Consider the following 22,365-nt stretch of genomic DNA (forward strand, 5'->3'; position numbering starts at 1 on the left):
AAGAGGACAATTTGCGACACTGGAAGTCTTTTGTTCAAGTGGAGTGTGTGAATGAGGTTATTGACATGTTGAAAGAAGTCAGGTTCTTCTATGAATTTTGTAACCTAGGGTAACATTTGATCCTTATATTAGCTTCTTTGCCTCTAACTTGGGCAAAATAATGAATCCTAAGTCATAAGATCATCATGACATCAAATTATGTTTTATATATGTGAATAAATCCTTTTGATTATTTAATCACTCCACCAATATTAGTTATTTTTTCATTTTCCAAGATTTGAATTAGAAGGTATTTAATAAATGTCCTTGAACATAGTAAAAAATCATTACAGTTTTCTTGATTCATTGTTTCTTTTCAGTAATAAACACTCCCATCATATTATAATGACACATAACTGTTGACCACACAAAAAACATTGATAGATAGAAATGATAGAAATGGTGGTTGACTTGCTGTCTTAAAGATTTACATGAGTCTGTAGGGATACTTATGAAGTATTTATCACCACTGTCACTTGCTAGCAATTACTCAATTTTCCATATTAGTGTAATTTCAATACAATTTTTATCCTACAAGAGAATGAGGACCTCTGCCCCCCAAAATTACATTAGAATTTTCTGTCTTCTTATTTATGCAAAAAAAAAGAAATTTTAAGATAGCAATGTCTGGTTATAAATAAATTATACATGTTAGCATATCTTTACTGTTCTAATTGCAACACAACTGAACATTATCTCCAGTCTTTCTCATTTTGTTTCTCTTTTCTTTTTTTAATTCAAGTTGTCACTCATTTTTAAAAAATTCTATTATCTTTGCTCTACTGCTTCCCCAAATCTTTTAAGTAAGTGTAAGACATAATTTCTCACAGTGCGTTTGGATGAACACCACTATTATATTATAGAAAAGATATCATGGTTGAATAAATTTGAAAAATATTGGGTAAAAAAAGGCTCATCTGGTTTCTTTACTATCAGACTTCCCTAATGTGTTCATATATATGATAAACTCTAAGCATTTTTTCCAGACTTATTTAACCTCAAAATTCTTTCATGTACCAACAATTAAAACTAGTCTTCTATGCAAAACACTGCCAAAAACAAGTGCAAGAAATAGTTTACTTAAACTGAAGGACATCCTCCCACTCTTTACAGTTACAAAGAAAAACTTCACACCAATAATGTTATTGACGTATACCTTTAGCTGAACTGCATGAAATTACATGGTTTTTAAGGAAGAAGGACTTATTTAGTGGTTTTAAAATTAAAAGTGGTACTACATGAACCCCTGTGGTAATATTATACAGATAAACAAGTAACAGATGAGAAGATCTATATTGGAAAGGAAATGTTTTGATCTTTGTGGTAAGTATTTAAACAAAATGAAATACTTTTAGGTGTTATATATACAAATCCTTTATCCCTCAGGTCTTCAAAGAGGAAGTGAGTGCATGCCTTAATTTTTAACATTTCTCCTGCATTATTGTGTTTTACTGATACTGTAAACCTGTAAAGTTCTAAATATGTTTGCTGCTGTATCTCTGATAGAGTAGGAACCATTTAAAACAACAGTTTCTCTGATGTCACATCTTACTCTCTTTTTACTTTGCCATGCTGTTTACCTAAGGAATTCACACTTATTCCTTTTTCAGAGAAGTCTTTAAAGTAATAGTCTATAATTTTTACGAAGTATATAATGTATATTTTCTGGCCCCAATTCCTGGCCTCCGACTAAACACCTCAAATTATAGTAATTGGGTTTTCCTCTTATTTAACTCCACTAAAACTGCTTGTAAGATCATCAGTGACTTTACATCATACATTCCAACGAATATTTTTCAGTCTTTATCTTACCGTAAATTTCAGTTACATTTGACACTTTGACAACTTCCTCCTCCTTAAAATTCTTTCCCCTCTCAGTTTCTGAAACAATATCTCAAGCTTCTAAGAGAATTCCTTCCCTCCTTTCTTAAAAAAAAAAATAATAAATAAAATTAACTCCTTCAAGCTTTTCTTCTCAACAGACTCCTTACACATTAGTGTTCTTGGTTTGTTTCCTTGGTCCTTGGTCTTGCTCCCTCAATTCCCTTGGGGGATATCAGTAATTCTCATTGTTTAAGCCAGCACAACTTTGCCAGGAATTTCCACATCCACTACCATATTTTCTCCCCAGATACCTGATAATCATACCTAACTGCCTATCCCACAGGTACCTCTAATTCAATATTTCTTTCCCCCATAGATTATAAACTCTAGGAGGACAGGAACTTGACTGTATTCACCTGCATAGCACAACACAACTTGATTGTGTTTATGCTTGTGCTTTATAATATTGCCTAGCCCGTTGTAACTGCTCAGCAAAAATTTTGTATAATATATATGTCAAAAATGTACGTAATATATATAGCTTCCTTTTTTCCCCCTTAAATCTGCCACTTCTTTTGGAAATTCCAAATACAGTAAATGACATTACTTTTCACATACTATTCCAAGATAGAAACCTGGGGGTTATCCTGAATTTTTCTCATCCCCAACCCTAAATTATGGCAATTTTACTTCCTAAATACTTGTATAATAACTCTCCTCTTTTCCTTCATACTAATGTTCTATCAAGATCTTTTTACTAACTCTAGAGGTGTCAGTGCAAGATCTCATCACCCAGAAAATGGATTTCCTGAAACTATTGGCATCCTCTTTATCTTCAATTTCTGTGGTTATTCAGCATCAGCTTTTTGAAATTCTACTTTAAGCTATACCTCATTTTGCTTAAGGACTTTTAATTGTTCCCAATGTCCTTTAGCAAAAAGGACACAACCCTAACTAGGGGGGCACAGTTTTTCTGTTGCTGTTCTCTTAAGCCTTGCTTACTCCTGTTCTCGACTCACACTTCGTTCTGAAGTGAGAGTGAAATCCTTGTCCTATGCAGTGCTCCTGACTGCGTTCCATCTAGTCGAGGCTTACGTGAATCTGCCTGTCTGAGATGCCCTGCCCAGGCTTTCTTCACCCGGCTTATCTTTACCCACTTTCTGAGACTATTCATATGCCCTTTCCTTTGGGAAAATTCCCCTGAACCAATAGGCTGGAGAAATAAAACTGTCCACTGTATTGAGAAAGCACACTCTGCACAACTTTTCCTGCTTATTTGTTTGATTTTATCTATTTATTTTTGTTACTGTTGGCTCTTTATTTAAGGACCTCTGCCTTGATATGAAATATTTCTAGAGAATTTATGTTATTCATCTTTATATCTTCAACACCTAGCACACTTTTAAATACATGGTAGAAATTCAATAAGTATTTATTGAACTAAACAGCCTCTGATCCTACCATAACTTAGTTTCATTAATTAAATTGAGATCTGCTTATTTCTGCATTTATAGGAGCCCTGCATATGCTTTCTGGTTAACTTAAAGAGGTATATACTATTTAAGTGGTGTGTGAGGTGGATGGGAGGAGAAAGAGATGGAGAAAGAAAAGAGAGGGAGGATACATTTTCTCTTGTCAAAAGATCCAGTTAATAAAGTATATACACACATATATATTTTTTTGTAGGACCACTATAGTAATTTTTAGATAGTTATTGCTATGCATTTAGCTTATATGATGACAGACATATATTGAATAAACAATAAGAAGCAAGTTCTTTGAGCGACATGAGCCACAGTTACTTTGATGACTGATAGGTATGAGCACATACAGCTTTTCTCTGGCTAAATCACCTGTTGTGATTCACCAATTGTGTCAGTCTTAGCCAGCTGGTAAAATATACAGACAACTTACTCTTCGCATACATATTCTGCTAGCAAATACAAATTTATTTATTCCTTTTAAGCTCAAACAAATACGCAGATATGTCCAGCACTTGTTTGCTTGTCCTATGTCATAAGAAATAACGTTTCCTCAATCATTTCTCAGATACTCAAAGTCCAGAAATCATCCATCAAGTGAAACAGCAGATGGACAATGTCAACTACACCTCAGTACTTGTGAGGACTTCACTGCTGGTGAGAAAACCACCATCCAAAGATGTAACTCCACTCCAAATTAGCCAAGTTTTTGGTAGAGAGAAACTTAATGTTTTTCTTCCCAAGACAAGGGCAGCAATAGATATCTATCATATCTCAAATTTTAATGAACATACTAGTGACTTGGGGATCTTGCTAAATGCTTATTCAGCAATTATTGGTAAGACCCAAGATTCTATGTTTCTAACAGACAGCCAGGTGATGTTGCTGTAGTTCTGAGGACTACACTTGAAATAGCAAGGGTACAGATGACGAACTTTTATATTTTTCTGTTTTTCTTGGATTTGAAAGTGCCTTCACATATATTATATCACATGAGCCTCACAATAAGTCCGTTAGATTGGCATGAGATCTGTTGTTGGTGGTTAAGAAAAAGAGATTCAGCACTTAAGAGATTTGTTGTAAATCTCTTCACATCTACTGTCTCAGAGCTCCTCTTTCTAGCTCATCTTTCCTTTATTAGTCTCTTACATTAAAAAAAAAAAAAAACTGCCTCTACATGCCTTATACCACAAAACCAAGACAGATGTCAAAATATATTTTAAAAAGTATTAACCAATTCCTTTCTTCCCATAAGGATGATTTTGTCAACATGTTGTGGCAATGGTGGCTTCAGAATGACTTTCTGTCTCAGAAATTAGAGAAGACTACACAGCTCACAGCAGAGATAACATAGGACCTTAGATACACAGTTAGAAGAATCCCTTTCAATAATTATGGATACCAACCAGATTGTATGGTAGAGGAAAATGTATAACAGGCCAAGGCTGGAGAACTCAATGGTGCATGTTTATAAGCAGAGAATAGTGGCGGGTGGGAAAGTAAGCCACCAAACTGGAGGCAAGGTTTTAATATGGACCCGAAGTGAAGGAAAAATATTCAAAGACAGTTTTGAGTAGACAAAATTCCGCAGATCTGGTCGTCTTTTTTAAATGTCTGTGTGAGTGAATGGGGAGCAGTGGTAGTGGTGGATTAGATGAAAGGAGAGCACAGGAGGAAATATGGTGGGGGTTAGTTTGATGTAGTAGCAATGAATCTGGCTCTGTTCCCTGCAGATACTCATTTAGGAAAGACAACTAGCATAGGCGTGTGTTGGGTCTGTCTGTGAAGAGGAGATGGAAACAAGAGGATTAAGTCACAGATTTATCTATTCAGGTAAGAGATGATGAGAGCAAAAACTATGCTTTTACCAGGAAAGGAAAAGAAAGAGGGGAGCACAAATTTGAGAGATACATAGCTTGATACCTATTTGGACACTGGGTTCTGAAAGAGAAGGAGAAGCTGCAAATGACTCCAAAGTTTAAGTCAATGCAACTGAATGGTGACTCATGAGTTTCATTTCTTGAGATAAGGAGCAACCATAGTAACAACAAAGACAATGAAAGTGCTTTGAGTTCAATCTTAAACAAAGTGACGTGTAGGCAGAATAACCAAGTGGAAATGTTTGACAGAAATACAGCTATAGAACTCTGAAGAGTTTGTTTATGAATATTAATATTCTTGATAAGTAAGAAAAATAATTTATTACATTACTTATACAAGCTTTTTTGTGTTTTTAATTATATTATGACTTATAATTAATATCCATTGCTTCCCGAAAAGAACATTTAGCTATTCTCCAATTACCTAATGAAATGCATGTCCTATTTGCCATCATTTTCATTGGAGGGTAAAAAAAAACAAAGGAATTTGGTGGCTAATAATATCCCATGTCAAAAATAAATCATTATAAATGTTGCTCCCGTATTTAAAAATGTAGTCATTTTTTGTTGTTTTATTTATTTTTTTTTTAAAGATTTTTTATTTATTTATTTATTTGACAGAGAGAGATCACAAGTAGACGGAGAGGAAGGCAGAGAGAGAGAGAGAGAGAGGGAAGCAGGCTTCTTGCTGAGCAGAGAGCCCGATGCGGGACTCGATCCCAGGACCCTGAGATCATGACCTGAGCCGAAGGCAGCGGCTTAACCCACTGAGCCACCCAGGCGCCCCTGTTGTTTTATTTTTTAACAGCATGGATTAAAAGGTTTAGTTTTTGCCAACGAAAGTTTTTTTGTTTAGGTTTTTTTGTTTGTTTGTTTTTGGATACAAGAGATCGTAAATATGGTTAAATATTGCGCAGGAGTCAGTATATTACGAAGCAAGAAAACCATCCCCTGGTTTTGGCAACAAACATGTTATTGGTTACCTTCACACGGAGATTTTAGGAGAAAAGTTCATTCTGCAGGAGTGTCTTCTTTCATGGATACTTAATTTTAATTTAATCTACCCTTTCATTATTCCCTCAAAGCCCAGGGACCTTTTGTTCTTCCTCATAATTAAGCAAATTCCTTCCACTTATAGTATCCTAACTTCTCTCAACTGGGGACGGTTCTCTCCCAATCAGTATCTCCCTCTGGATTTCTTGTTCCTTCCCTCCCTGGAATACTCCACCGGACTATCACCAACATGAGAACAACAAACATGTTTCCTTGATCCTACCTGCTGAAATAAAATGATTTGCTTCTCTTTAACCAAAAACTCCTGGAAAAAGCGGTTCACTCTCTGTCTCCATTAACTGATAAGTCCCTTTGTTAACTATTTCTACTTCTACCAGTCTACTGAAAATGCTCTCCTAAAGGTCACAAAATGATAGGTTTTTGTCAAATATAATGACTTTTTCTCAGTCATCATGTCTCATGATCTTTCTGAGACATTTGTACTGCTGACTTCTTCACGTCTTCTCGTGTAAGGACCTATTTAGCCAGAGGCTTCCATCCAGGTTAAACAATAACCTTGTTGCTTAACCCTTAAACTGTCCCTGCTCCCCTTCCCCCAGGGGACTGACTTAAAAACAAGTCCTGGAAACCAGCCCCAGGTAACAAAGCCCAGATACAAGGATGGGTCAGGCCAGGTGGAGACATCTGATCAGTGGGGGGTTGCATACTGTCTCCCTAGCTACCAAGGAGTATGGGCCCCTTTGGGAGCCTTTTGGGTGCCAATTCTAACCAAGGTGATAGGCTGGTTCAAATGTCTACTAAAGGGTAAATCGTAATTCAATTGGTCATTTAGCATCACTGTGCAGCTTTCTCTGTGTGTTACAATTTCATTGGCCACCTGTGCATGGCCAGGCCCAACCACATGGTCTTTGCCCTTAAAAACTCATCTGTGAAACAGAGAAAGGTCACCCTCTCTTGTAAGAGGTGCGGCCCCGAACGTTCAGTCTGATTCTTGATGCTTGGCGTGGAATAAAGCTTTGCTTGACCTTTGCTTTATATCAGTCTCACTCCTTTAATCACGGACCCATTATTGGCGGACATATCACTTGAAAGGATCCCTGCTTGGGGCGCTGAGGCACTGTATTTCCTGGTCTTCCAGGGAACCCACTTTTACTTTTCCAAGAAGCTGTCCTTCATTCTCTTCATTCTCCACTCCATGTTACTTTTTCTCAAATAACTCCTTTTCTTTTTTGCCTCTGAACTCTAAACTTCTAAATTCACACATACCAAACCTCCTCTGAAGGTTCCAAGTAAATGCTCCCAGTGTCCAAAGGTCTCTAGGATATCTCTGTGTGGATGTCCCACCAGCATCTGCCCACCTGCCCTACCTTTGCAACCTCTACTTTTGATCACCTTCTCATCCTTCCATGCTTGAGACCTTGGAGTTTGGTATAACTAATGTCATCAATGCCTAGTCTTTTCCTATGAAACAGCTTGACAGTTCTAAACGCAGTGATAGTGTAGTACAGAGAATATGACTGTGTTTTCAAAGTGTATGTTTTCATGTAACCGAAAGAATATATAACAAGATGCTATTAGTATTTTCAGTGGGTTGCTAGGTACCTGCCTTTTAAAAACTTAATTCTGAATAATTCCACACTGTAGTCATAGCTATAAATAATCTTAAAAATAAAAAAATCACTTCCTCATTGATTCTTCTCCCTACCAATTTCTCTCATCTTTACTTATGATTTACTTTTTATTTATTTTTACTTTTACTTGCTTTCTCCCATCTTTAATATTTAGATTACTGCAAAATCTTGAGTCAAATCTCTGATTGAAAATTCTTTCTGTGGGATTTCACCCCACACACCATTATATGCCTCATGATATTACTCTCTTCTTCTGCGGCATATTCTAAGAATACAAACTTTTCACTTTAGCCTCTGAATTCCCCTTTCCTGGATTTCCAGAACCCCCCTCTGGCTACATACCAGGGCTGCAGTCTTACCATCTTCTGTTCCTCATTTGGTGCCTAGCATCTGCTTTGATCCTTGGTCCTCTCCTCCCAGCCTTCTGCTGATAGCAGGACCATCCTTCCCCTAAGCTAACTCCTCAACAGAGTGACCATGTACCAAAGCTGAACCAAAAGGCAAGCATCAAACTGATTTTTTAACAACCCTGCTGGCTTGTTATGATGATATTCATTTGATAGATAAAGAAATTGAAGCTCAGAAATCTTAAGTAAATTGAGTAAAGTCACGCCCTTAGCAAATGACAAAAAAGAGTCAAATTCATGTCTTTCCAGTTTAAAGCTAGTACCGCTTCCACTGTCTCAGCTGCTCTTGAATCTTCCTAAAATCCTAGTATAAATCCATCATCTCCCTGAGGTTTACTTGATTGATAAGACCATGGGGAGACTCCTCCCTTGAGTCCTCTAGAACACTCATCTCTAATATGATTGTCTTGTAGCCATCATTTGCTGGTTCATGTTCAGTTCCTTGATTCTACTCTCTTGTGACAGAAGTAGTATCTTATCACTTGTTTGTAAGTTTTGCCTCACCAAGCACAATCCGGAACATATGGTAGTGAGGCAGTGATATTAAGCATAATATATGTTTTCAATAAATTGTTGATTGATTATATAACATATGCCATTAATGCTGATTTCTCTTTCCTTTCAAGAAGTTAAAAATAAATATAACATAAAGATAGACATAAATATTTAATGCAAACTAATAATAGGAAATTTATAGTGCATATTAGTTTTCCCATTACATACTAACAGTAAAATAAGGCATCAAATACACCGTTATGCTTACAGGAAGGAGTAACGTCATGTAATTTTTATTTGGTCGGCAATCCTTCACTGACACCAGGAAGAGTGCTAACAATAGGGCAATTTTTATATGTAGTTTCCCATTTTCTGTCAATATATCTAAAGCTCAGTTATAAGTTTTAATGTTAAGACTCAATATATCATATCTTTATTATGCACTTTTCTCACTGTGTAAAATTGGTCACTTTTTTCCATTTATCTTTCAGAGAATACAGGCTTTCAGATTTTATAAAAAGCACTCAAAATGGCTATGTTTTTTCACTAAAAAAACAAAGAATTCCTTTTGCTATGTTAATAGTACTTTCAAAAGGAGTGACAGTCATTCAAGTTAATATTTAATATGTACATAAAAGGGTAAAAAAAGTATTATATATAGGTTAAACTTTGTAGAAATGAGTGTATACAAATACTTTAAGACAATGATATGTTTGTCTGTGTACATAAAACTTTCACTGTATGGGGAGATAGAGATATAAACTTTTTTGCATATGTAAATATAGACATATAAATATCTTCATATAGATATAAAATATTTGGAATTGGGTTAGTTAGCCCTAGGCAGATTGTCATTACTAATTGGAATTTTTAGTTTTATTTTTCTGCATCGCATTCTATGATGTTTCTTCTAACTGTTAACATCTGTCTTAAGGCTGCCCAGCTAAGCTCTTGTCCTCCCCCCTCACAGAACCTGTTTTCAGAAATTCTATTTTGCCTTCTTGGTCATTGATTTGGAAATTGGTGACCAAGAAAGCAAAGGATTACCATTCCAAAGAATATTTGCATATTTAATTAGTGGGAAAGGAAGTGGTTGAATCTATTAGGTTGACCCATACAAAACCACTGTTTTTCCGGTAAAATAAAAAATGGTTGAATATAGGTGATTTCATAAGGATCAATGAACGTAAGAATAAGTTTTAGGCATTTGTCGCGATCTGGCTGAAGGCAGATCTGCAATTCAAATAGTCCCCTTAGCACTTTGTAAACAACGTTGCCCATTTGATGAATAAGGACCAGCAATATGCTAATAGTTCCAGCGCTTTGATGACATTATCCAGAAAACAAAGAATCTATTTTAACTTTAACATACCTTCAAGTTTATTGCTTATTACATTTAAAATAAATGGGATGGGGTCCATCAGTATTTCTGCAATGTTTTGAGCATCTCAAGGCCCTACCCATCTCTGATTATAAAACTAGCCGTGCTCATAACAAACAGAACATCTATTTATGTGTAATCTTATCAAGTATCCTTACCTGCTTTGGGCATCTTTTCATCTTTTTTAATTTCAGATTCTGGGGTAAAACATACACATACACGAATACAAAGAAACAGGGGGAAGAAAATCAACATTTGAAAAAACCATACAAATGAGTTTTAATAGATTTTTCTCATCTGTTCTCAATTTCAATTATAGTTACATACTTTTATCAATATGCAATGAGACATTTGTTCTTAGTAAATTATAAAGTAACAAGCAAAAGGACTTGGATTTTAAAATCCACTTTGCTAAAAAAGTTTCATATTAAACATACTAAGAAATTTGGCATCTTGTCTTTAATAAGAGCTCACTTCTTATGATTCAGAAGTTCTCTAAGTAATACTAATAAAAAATTAATAAAAACCGCTTGGGGGGAAAAAGTGTGGTAATTTTTCCTAATTTAACCAATTCAAGCAATTTATTATTTTTGACTACATACGCTCAATTCATGGAGCGCCACCTGGTGGTCAATTTAATAATTTCAAATTGGTATAATTCTTGTTTTTATTAGTATTTGTTACTAATTTTACAAAATAAATTAAATTGACTTAAGTTTAGTATAATAACATAAAAGGTTATCAGAATGAAGTATTTTGATTTCTTAGGAAATGACTTTTGTCTAAAAACTGCATTCCAACTTAATATCTGTATCGGATAAATACATAGTTTTATAAACTTCATGATACCATCCCAACCAAGGTAATGGTTGACTATATTTTCACATTTCCAGGTTTTTCCTGTTGTTTAAACAATGGTTCCTAGGCCTTATAGTTCTCCTTTTTTGGCATAAAGTCTTGTTTTTATTAATAGAAGGGTTCCAGTGTGTTACAATTTTTCCTTCCAACAGCAGAAAAACAGATCTCATAGTTGTGATACTTTTTAAATACAGTCTGTGTTATCAGAGATAAGCTACCTGCATTTGTTTGAATTCTCATTTTCTGGAGTTACCAAAACAAAAAAACAAAAAACAAAACAAAAAACCCACCAATCCTCATTTGTTTAACACCAGAATTTCAATTGTAGAGAATTACATGGCCATTCACAGCCTACTTCCTATAATAGTCGAATGCATATCCTGTAAAAAGTGGTATCACTGCTACTGTTGCCCTTCAACACGCCCTAGCACACATTCCTCTCTTTTTAGTTAACACATTTGCTGAACTAGGAAGGGCACACACTATCTTAATACTTTCCATGTGCCTTAATGTTATATAAAAGTTTGTTATGTAAGTTTGTTTTTTTTTTTTCAAAGATTTTATTTATTCACTTGACAGACAGAGATCACAAGTAGGCTGAGAGGCAGGCAGAGAGAGAGAGGAGGAAGCAGGCTCCCCGCCAAGCAGAGAGCCCAATGCGGGGCTCGATCCCAGGACCCCGGGATCATGACCCGAGCTGAAGGCAGAGGCTTTAACCCACTGAGCCACCCAGGTGCCCCTTGTTATGTAAGTTTTTACTTAAGTTTTATTTATTGTCTGTGTCCCCTTTTTAGATTTTAATTTCCACAAGAACAACAGCTGTGTCTTGTTCACTACTGAAATAACATCATTTGTTCAAATATTTGACATGTGGTATATGGTCAAAATTTTATGGGATGAATGAGTAAGTGAACAAAATGGTTAATATAGAAAGACCAAATGGTTTCCCCTGGTGCATCTGTAGTACTGGAAGAAATTGATTCATCTCATGCTTCCAGAGCTAGAAACAAAATTTCAGTGTCCTAGGATGGGGATCACAAACATGTTGGTCATCAAGTAGAGCTATTTGAAAGCATTGCTTCCCACTCTACACATGGCTCTCTCCTCCTCAGTCACATTGTCGTTGTTGTCTTGAAATGGAATTATCTTAGTCTTAATGTTTGTCAAGAGATCTTCTCAAAAACATAAAAGTTGTTGAGAATATTTTTATGAATACAATATGAGAGCCACATTTTATCTTGTACATGGAATTTTACACGCACTCTTACAAACACCCATTGTCCAATATGCATATGCCCCTTAGACCCTCGTACTATGATGGAACGGTTGACTTTTGGTATTGTGCAAATAGCACTTACAGTGTGACCTCACATGTTATGAGTTCATGGGTAGTGTAAGAAGAGGCTTTGGGGGGCGTCTGGATGGCTCAGTCGGTTAAGCGTCTGTCTTCCTTCAGGTCATGATCCTGGAGTCCCAGGATCAAGTCCCACGTTGGGCTCCCTGCTCATAGGGGAGTCTGCTTCTCCCACTGACCCTCCCCCGTCTTGTGCTCTCTCTCATTCTTTCTCAAATAAATAAATAAAATCTTAAAAAAAAAAAAGAATCTTTGGGTAATATAATCTAGCTTTAAGAGCAAGCTCACTTACCAAGTTTTGTGACCTTGGGTATTACTTAAAACCCTCAATCTCAATTTTCTTACAATGGAGAAAATAATGTTGTAAAAATCAATGAGAATTATAAGTGATGTATAGAAAGAGCTTAATTATTTTAAAATTATGCTCATAAACTTAAATTTCATGCTAATTTTCTTTTTTTTCTTACAGAATTGGGTCTTTATCCTTGAAGATTCAAGGGAGGAATTGTTGTGTGAGATTATTGTCAAAAGATTTTCTAAGGTGAGCATCACTTTTATTATTGTTTATTTTATTATTTTATTATTATATATTTTATTATTATTGCTATTATCACTATTATTATTATTGCTCATTTAGAGCTCAGTGCCTTCATTTTGTAGATGGTCTTGCTACTGAAGGCTAGGACTTTAATTTTTTGATTCACATATGGATGCCTGTTCTTAGTCATATAAATATAATATATACATTTCTATTTAAGTTTAGTCAAAAGGCTTCATTGAGTCACATATAGATGTCTGTTCCTAGTCATATAAAATAGCAACTATATATATTATAAATAAAATACACATATTATAAATTTTTAAAAATGTATATTTAAGTTTAGTCAAAGTCTTTTTTAAGAAGTTTCAGGAAACCAAATTCAATGGTTAGTGCCACAGATTGGGACCTGGAGGCTAAAAAGAGGTAATGGGAATTTTTATTTTCACTCAAACTTTACTATTTGGAATTTTTTTTTAAACCATTGATTACTATTGTATAATAATAAAATATCTGATTTTCATAAACATTTGTCAGTTGAGCCCTTCATTTTGGGCTCCACATGCAAGCATTGCAGAGACATGGAATGAAGAAATCATCACACTGAGTTGTTGAGGCAGACAGCCTGTCATTTCATATGCAGCTCTGACTTTTCCAGGCTGTTGATTTCATTTATGAAATGTAAATTGCTGATGGGCCTGGGGAGGGGAGCTTCATTAATGATTTTTCAATGTCATCAACACTATGCTCTCAAGGAAAGCAGGCCAACCAAACTTAAACATGTATGTGATTGAGTCAGAGAGGGGCCACTATGGAGATCAACTCCATATAGGAGCCTCTGTTTTGTCATCATGAAATTAAAAGAAAGAAATCTATACAATATATAAGTCCCCAGAATCAACGTTCTTTTAAGAATGTCTCCATTTTAAGGGTCCCTGGGTGGCTCAGTCAAGCATTCAACTCTTGGGTCCAACTCTGTTTGGGTCATGGTCTCAGGGTTGTGGGATCCAGACCCTTCCACTCCCACCCCTGTCCGATGCAAGCCTCCCACCCCCATCCCAGTAGGGCTCCACACCCTGAGCAGAGTCTCCTTGGGAGTCTCTCTCTCCCTCTCTCTCTCTGCTCCTTCCTCTGCTTTCTCTCTCTCTCTCTCTCTCTCTCAAATAAATAAATCTTTAAAAAAAAAAAAACAGAGAGAGAGAATGTCTCTATTTTAAAATATTTTGTAAGGAGAAGCTGAATATCACTGATTTTTCTTTTTCCACTTTATTTTGTTACCATTTTCACATTTGCTTTTCAATACATAGAGGCCTTATATATGAAATAAATAATAATAAGCTTTTGCAGCCAATGATACTTTCCTCATGGCACTCACTAAATACGTGTACTATATACATTATTTATATTTTATTTATGTAATAATAAGCATTTGTGAAGTTATTTGCTTTCTAACCCCAGAATATAAACATCATGAGTCTTGAGATGAAATTTTATTTTCTATGCTGAATCATCATGCCTAGATCAATGTTTTTTTGCAGAATAAGGATCAGTAAATATTTGTTGCACAAATGAAGAAATTATCTTATATAATCCTCACTCACCTCTCCTATGAGGTCAATACCACTATTACACCCACACTAGAGATAACAATATTGAAGCTTCATAATTTGTTTAAGTACATTTCCCTATTAAGGGGCAAAGCTTGTCTTTGAATACAGATTCTTTCCTGACTCAAGAGCCTTAAGCACTCATAAGCAAATAGCTATAACTGCTATTATGACGGATAAAATGAAAAGGTTTCAACATTTCATACATAAAAACTATACAGTAAACCACCTTCTACATCTTATAGATTGGTTATATTTACCTAGGTTATATTATGTAGACAAATTACTAACATAGTTATTAGTATTCTAGTTGGCATAAACCTATAACCACTGAAGTTTCTGTTTTCTTCAGTCATTAAATTATGTTGTATAAATGAGTTTCCTAAATCCAGCTGGTTGAATGAAATAAATAGACTGAACATTGATAGAAAATTGATCACTGTCTCATATACTCTTGGAGTAGTATTCCATATTTAATGGCATGGGAAGCTTTTACATTTAAAAGCAAGTCACAAGTCTATTTTTGTAAAATATACAAAGGAATTTCAGCAGTCAATTGTTTGTGGGGTTTGGTCTGAAGGAGTCTGGAAAGCATGGTGGCTAAGGACAAAGGCATACTGCCAGGCATGCATCCCAAATCCACCTCCGGTGTCTGTGGGACCTGGGCAAGTCACTTTCAGTGCTTCAATGTTTACATTGACTAAAAAAAAAAAAAAAGATGCTGTAAAAATTAAATTGAACAGTACATGTGAAGTATTTGGAACAGCATCAGATAAAATGCAAATAGTGCACGTTAGTCTCTTTATTGATATTTTATATGATGTTTCTTTTATTTTTCTACCATACTGTAAATAAAATATATTTTAAATAAAAATATTTTTAAATAAAACAATTAAGGTTTATTAAATATTTAATTAAAAAGTAGTATTCATAAATTTATTCTGAACCCATGATTTTCACATCATTTGAGTAATCATTTTCATTTTTTGATGAAAATCTGCTACTAATGCACACATATATACATTTAGACAATTTCACTGTGGTTCTCATTATATCACTTAAAAATAATTTATATGCAAAACACACCTATACACACACCCACACACTTCCCATTTTGTTTTTTATATGAGGCTTTATGGCATGGGATGGAGAACTACTATTATTCCAAGTAGTTTGGCTTCAAAATTTGGGAATACGGAAAATTCTCACTGAACTCATGTTTTTTCATGTCTTGAGAGGAATTGTTTCGCCCACACTCAATCTGTTTTCATAGGTAGGATTTGATTTCATCTGCTGTGGACCTATTACTTTATGGTCCAGGTAATGCCATTATGAGAAAGAAGAAAACTGACTACCTTTAGGTTTGACTTGGAACTTCTAAATTTAGTTCATAGACCTCCAAAAGAAAATACTCTTTCAAATTTGGGTGACGTCACATGGAGAACCAACACCTTAGCATCATCTTCTCCATGACTTTTTATCTTATCTGTGCCTGCATTTCTTTACTTCAATATCCCATGTGTTTAATGTTTTCCTTCCACTTTTTTAACCATGTCCATATGGTTTTGAAATATTCTGTATTCTCTATGCTTCCATTTTTCCTGCCTGAATTTCTAAATCAGTATCATCTCTGTTTATAAATTGAGGAATCCTCCATGCACCCTCAAGGGACAAAGCGATGACATTCTCAAGTAATTATGCAATCTCAACCAAATTGAGGCCTTGACGTGATCATTTTGTACTGCAGTTGGACAAGAGCAGACAGACATAAACTGACTGGACAAAAAAAAGTTCTCTTGGTTTGAAATTTATTCCTTTCATTTGTTAACCAAATGATTTAATGTAAGGTATTTGAAACTCCAAATTTTAGTTTTCTCACCTTATGAATTGGAAAATGATAATTAGCTGATGTGTTTGTGGCTAAGACTAGATCAAATAGTTTCATAATATTTGCTGAGCCCTCATGTACTGATATCTGAATAGCAGGTGTCCACAGTTTGATTGGATTAAAAATCTAGGATGTCTGGTCCCAGGCACCATTGGAGACACTTCACTCTTCTCTTTTCCAGCCCTCTTTTTCAAGTATTGTGATATTTTCTTGGACAGGGATTTTATCTTGTTCATCTTTGGAAACATAGTGCCTAAAGTATCCCCAGACTATTATGCCACTCAAAAACTGTTATTGATACAAATACAAAGCAATGTAAAATGTGGTTTCAAGATGCCAGGAAAACCTAATTTACAAGCTTCACTTTTAGGTGGTTTACACTAAAATATGAGGTGGAATCCCTGTCCCATTAGCTAACGCCTTACCCAGGGGGAAAAGCCCATTCAAACAGACTCACCACATTCAACACTGCTGCACATTATCTTTAGATTTTTATATTTCATTTGCCCTGGTCAGATATAATTATCTAGAGTAAGTGAATTAACTAGTTTATAGTTGTTTTTTTTTTTCCCCCAAGATTTGTTTACTTATTTGAGAGAGCTAGAGAGAGAGGGAGGAAGGGAGGGAGAAGCAGACTCCCCACTCAGGAAAGAGTCCGACAGGGGACTTGATCTCAGGACCCTGAGATCATGACCCCAGTCAAAGGCAGACACTTAACAGACTTTGCCACTCAGGCATCCTAATAGCTGGTTATTTTAAAGCTAAGCTAAAGTATCCAGCTACTGAGCAGGGCTTTTTCTGTAACACACATACATACACACAAACCTCATGCCCCCACACATATGTTCTGTGTCTGTGTCTGTCTCTCTCATCTCTCTTTCCCATTAGGTCAACAAGAAAAAACAAGTATGTTTTATAAGCTTCTGTAGGCATAGTTCTCAAATGGCTCCAGTTCATAATGTCAGCACTTAGTGCCTGACTCAATGCTTTAGGTCTTAAGTCCTGATTCTGCAATCCTTCCTTGGCAAGATTCCCAAAGAGTTTGATGCTCACAAAGAAAGTTTGCTGAGTGGACACTAAAGATGCAAAATAAGCCAAAGGGCATTCTCCCTTCACAGCACAGAGTCAACACATGCATTTTTCCTGTCTCATTCTGTCGTCATTTCATTTCCATGACCCTTTGTTTTTCCTATATGCTAAATACGATGTACTACATTTCTGATAGTGTCTCTCTGCCTTTATCTTCTCGCTCTTTGATGCCTCCCTATGTGTGCCTCATTATTCTTTCCTTCCTGGAGTTTCCCATTGTGCAAAGTACACAGTGAAATACGTGAGGAATAATTGGAAGAGGCTGCACATACTGGTTGCCCAAATAATAGTCAGTTAGAACAACGTCCCATGATGTTATTTGAAGATGGCAGGATGGCTGGATGAATGTATTTTAGGTCATGAGCCAGTTGACTTTAAACCATTCAATGGTTCAGAAAGTTGTGCAATAATTAATTGCCAAGGCAAGTAGACATTCTTTGGTTTCTCCTTATCAAAGGGAGAGTCTGTCTCTAACTAGACTCCTCCTTGTTTCTCTGGGTACCAACATTCATTTTCTTTAACTTGAAGTGAGAATAATCTATGAAGTTAATAAAAGGTCATAAGTTTAAATATGGGTCATCCTAAATCTCACTCAAATATGTAAAAATAGTGCATGACCATATATGAGAAAAGAATTCATTTAGAATCTTTAAAATAAGCAGGAAAAATGAAAAAAAAATTACTGTGACATTTTTAAAAATTTCCCCTCAAGGAGAGAAGCATATTAGAACATTTGCATAAGGCAGCTTGGAGTGACAACAAAAGTAGGTATGCAAAAGGACAGTGATTCATTTTTTCATGCTACTTTGCCCCCTTTAATGAGAGATTAAATGGACAGAATACCAAGGAAGGAATGGGGGCTTAACTTTTGTAACTGTTTATGTATTTCCTATACATATAGTTGTATATGTATTATCATTGTGCATTAATATTTTGGAGGGAGAAAATGAAAATTCAAAGTGCTTGGGTATATTAATCTGTAAAGACAATGATCACGATAAAGAAAATTCTGGCAACCTCAAGTGCTTTTCTTACCAACATATAACCCCTTCCCATTCTATCAACTTGGCATTTTGGACCAATGGGCACAACAGGGAAAGTGTTAGGTCTGTAAGATGCTGCTTAAGAGTGACAGAGCTACCATCACTGGTTCAATTTTCACTTTAAGAATTCTTCGGGAAGAAAGTAATCATGGATTTGTAAAGGCACTTATGGACTTTCTTTTTATCTTATTTTATTTTATTTCTTTTCCAAAATTCATTGTTTATGCACCACACCCAGTGCTCCATGCAATACATCCCCTCAATACCCACCACTAGGCTCACCCACCAATGGACGTTTTATGCTTTTGAATCTGATTGGTCTTTTTTTAATTGATAAATCCTCTGTAACTTTCCTCCAATCCTACCAAATACAAAAAATTGTTATGAGGAAAAAAAAAACAACTTTGATGCCACATTAGGGTAAGTCTTGCTAATATATCCCAATATTGAAGAACAAAGGAAAGTAAGATTATTTTTAGGTGTATTTAAGTCTATACTTAGATAATCTTTTAATCTTTTTGCATCAATTTCTTCACTGTTAACATGATAGTCATAATATTTTCTCCCTAAAATAACTCAAAGAAGAATTAAATCATGTCAACATTTAAATCTGAAACAAGGCACACAAAGAAAAACAGAAAAAAATTACACAAAATTTAAAATACTAATGTTGATTATAAAATCTAGTATTCTAGATCTACTGTCAAATTTTAAGAACAGTATCACAGCAGGTTCTAATATTTCTTAGAGGAGAACATTGTCATAAGCAAAGATGATATTTGTGAATTGCAATGTTATTAGAAAAACTTTTAAAATTCAGAATGGTGAACCAACTATATAGTTAGTCGCATTTGCTTGTTAGAATGATTAATTACAAAAGACGAAATAAATACCTGTCATGTCAGTTTAGAGAATTAGAACAATAAATAACATTAAAACTAGAACTTTTCAGAAGAAAACTTGATTCTTTTTATGTCAGTCATTAGCCATCAGAACGTCTGTGGTCACTAGATAATGCAGTAGTAAAGGAACATTGGTTACATTCTGATGGATACATGTTAGTTAACATATTCTAAAAGGTGCTCTTTGGGATAAATCTCTGAGCCCAACTGCTTTTGATTCTTTCTCATAGAAGCAGAGTATATAATATCTACTCTTCAATGAACTGTCAAGTTTTTCCCTGCAGGTCTGTATGTGGATAAATCAAGTATTTTATTTAAATAATGTTTATAGAATCAACATTGGAACCTTCAGAATAAGACTTAAAAACTAGTGACAATGGAAAATGCATAAAATACCAACTTTTGGAAAATAAAAAGAAGGGCAGAGAGATTATTAGTATTGGCCATCAAGATGCCTGATTATATTCATGCTAAAAAGAATGTTCTGGGTTCCTCAAGATTCGGTTTTAAACGTACTCTTTACTAACTTTACTCAGAACTTTACTCTTCTTACCTTGATTCTTTCCATCACTCATCCATGCATGCCCACACCTTTAAACTCCATACACTGGTAAACATACCCCACAAGTATATCTCCAACCTAATTTCCTTTTCTGAACCTCACACTAGGATAGTCAGCTTCCAACACTACATTTCTACTCGGATGTCCTATAAGCACCTCAAACTCAACATGTAAGCCAGACTTATGACTTATCCTAAGCTGCTTCTTTCCTGGTGTCCCATGTCAGTGGTATCACCAACCATTAGTTACATAAAATAAAAATCTTATTAAATATTATATTTGTCAAAAATGTCCTCTTGTCTCCATTTCACTTGAAATCATCCTAGGTCAAGGTACCATAATCACTCACTTAGATATTATCAGTAGGTGTCTTCACTGGTCTTCTTGAATCCCATTCTGCCCTTCTCCAACACACTACCATAGTGGCCATTACAGAATGCAGCCCTCTTCCCCTCAAACATGTATAAAATACTTTTGTGTATATCCACTGCCCTTAAACTAAATACCAAAATCCTTAATATGACTTATAGCAGGGGTTGGCAAGCTTTTTCTGTAAAATACCAGATAGTAAATATTTAGCTTTATAGACCATTTCATCTCTGTTATAGCTACTCAACTCTAGTATTAGGGCACAGACTGCTACAGAGAAAACACAAATGAATGTTTGTATTCTAAGAAAATATTATTTATAGATACTGAAATTTGAATTTATTACATGCTTTAAATACCCCCAAATATTATTCTTCTTTTGATTCTTTTCAACCATTTAAAGATGTACAAACATTCTTATCTCATGTTACAGATTTCAGCCATGAAACACAGTTTGCGTACTCCTCGTCTTCAAAATTCTGATTATCTCTTATCTTTGTTTTGTACCTCTCTTGCTAACACTTTCTACACCTCCATAGCACTGTTGTCTTTCACAAGAAATTTGACTGTGCTGAAACACTTTTGTACTCCTTGCTCTTTCCTTTTTCCAATTCTTCACTTGTTAAAATTCCTACTTAATCTTCATACCTCAGATCTAATGTCGTTCCATTGAGGAACATTCCTTGATTCCCTGACCTAAGTCACATTTTTTTTTAAAGATTTTATTTATTTGTCAGAGAGAGAGAGAGAGCACTGGCAGATGGAGGCAGAGGGAGAAGCAGGCTCCCCGCCGAGCAAGGAGCCCGATGTGGGACTCGATCCCAGGATGCTGGGATCATGATGTGAGCCGAAGGCAGCTGCTCAACCAACTCAGCCACCCAGGCATCCCCTAAGTCACATTTTTCTATGCCTATACTCATAGCACAGTGCACCTTTTGTCAAAGCATTTCTCTCAGTTTCGTAGGTGTTCATTTATTTGTGTGATATCCCTCAATATTCATCCCTTCTGTTAGACTTCAATGAAATCTGAAATCCAATGATTGGATACCATTGTATTTTCTGTATGTTAATATGATAAAATTTAAGATAATACTCTCAAGTGAAAAAATATTAAAGAACAATCTTGGTAGTATACACAGGGGACTCTGATTTTATTTTAATGTTCATATATTTAAAAAGAAATTATATTCATATATTGCCCATTCTGGCCGATACTGTAGGCTGGTTCACTCGACATCTATTCTCACACCTCTTTCTCTTTCCTTCTTCTAATATAGAGGCTGGAAAATGAAGTACAAGAATTCCCAAATCAGGATGCCTGAGTGGCTCAGTCGGTTAAGCATCTGCCTTTGGCTCAGGTCATGATCCCAGGGTCCTGGGATCGAGCCCTGCATCGGGCTCCCTGCTCAGTGGGGATCCTGCCTCTCCCTCTCCCTCTGCTGCTCTGCCTGCTGTGCTCTCTCACCCTCTCTGTCAAATAAATAAATAAAATCTTTAAAAATAAACTAATAAATTAATTAATTAATTTTTTAAAATTCCCAAATCTTCTTGGGGTTGGATCAGCCACTGAGAAGCAGTTATGGCCAGAAAGTTGTGGACAAAAGCTGCTGAAACAAGCTTTGCTTTCCAAATAGACAAAGTCTTGTGAGGAAAAGGTGTTGAATCTCTGTCTTGTCCCCGGTGAGAACAGTTACAGGATACCTGGATGACAGCCAGTTTGCCATCCTTGGGACCAAAGACACAAACCAATGGTGGTAAAGTTGGAAGGAAGGAGAAGCCAGAAGCTTGGATTCTTGACAACATCCTTGAACTATTTGTACCCTAGTCTTCTTCCCTTTGGTCACCTTGTTGCCCAAAACAAACTTCTTATTTGTTGAAGATCACTCTAATCAGATTTTTGATTAGCAAAAGAGGTAAACGTACACAGACACAGATATGATTCACCTATGTAACTAAAAATTCATAAAATTTCTAGAATATAGTGGCAGAATTTGATTAATGAG

The 22,365-nt window shown here is 35.5% G+C and overlaps 1 protein-coding gene across 1 annotated transcript in view; it reads right to left on the reverse strand.

The window, feature by feature from the left end:
• The window catches only part of LOC125102962 (triadin-like), a 154,862-nt gene that overhangs the window by 71,240 nt on the left and 61,257 nt on the right, over positions 1-22,365 (reverse strand). The window contains exon 10 of the mRNA XM_047734650.1: positions 10,311-10,349. Within this exon, the coding sequence (XP_047590606.1) occupies positions 10,311-10,349 (39 nt within the window). The remainder of the gene's footprint in view (positions 1-10,310; positions 10,350-22,365) is intronic.

This window comes from Lutra lutra, chromosome 6, assembly GCF_902655055.1.
Source record: "Lutra lutra chromosome 6, mLutLut1.2, whole genome shotgun sequence".
NCBI lineage: Eukaryota > Metazoa > Chordata > Mammalia > Carnivora > Mustelidae > Lutra > Lutra lutra.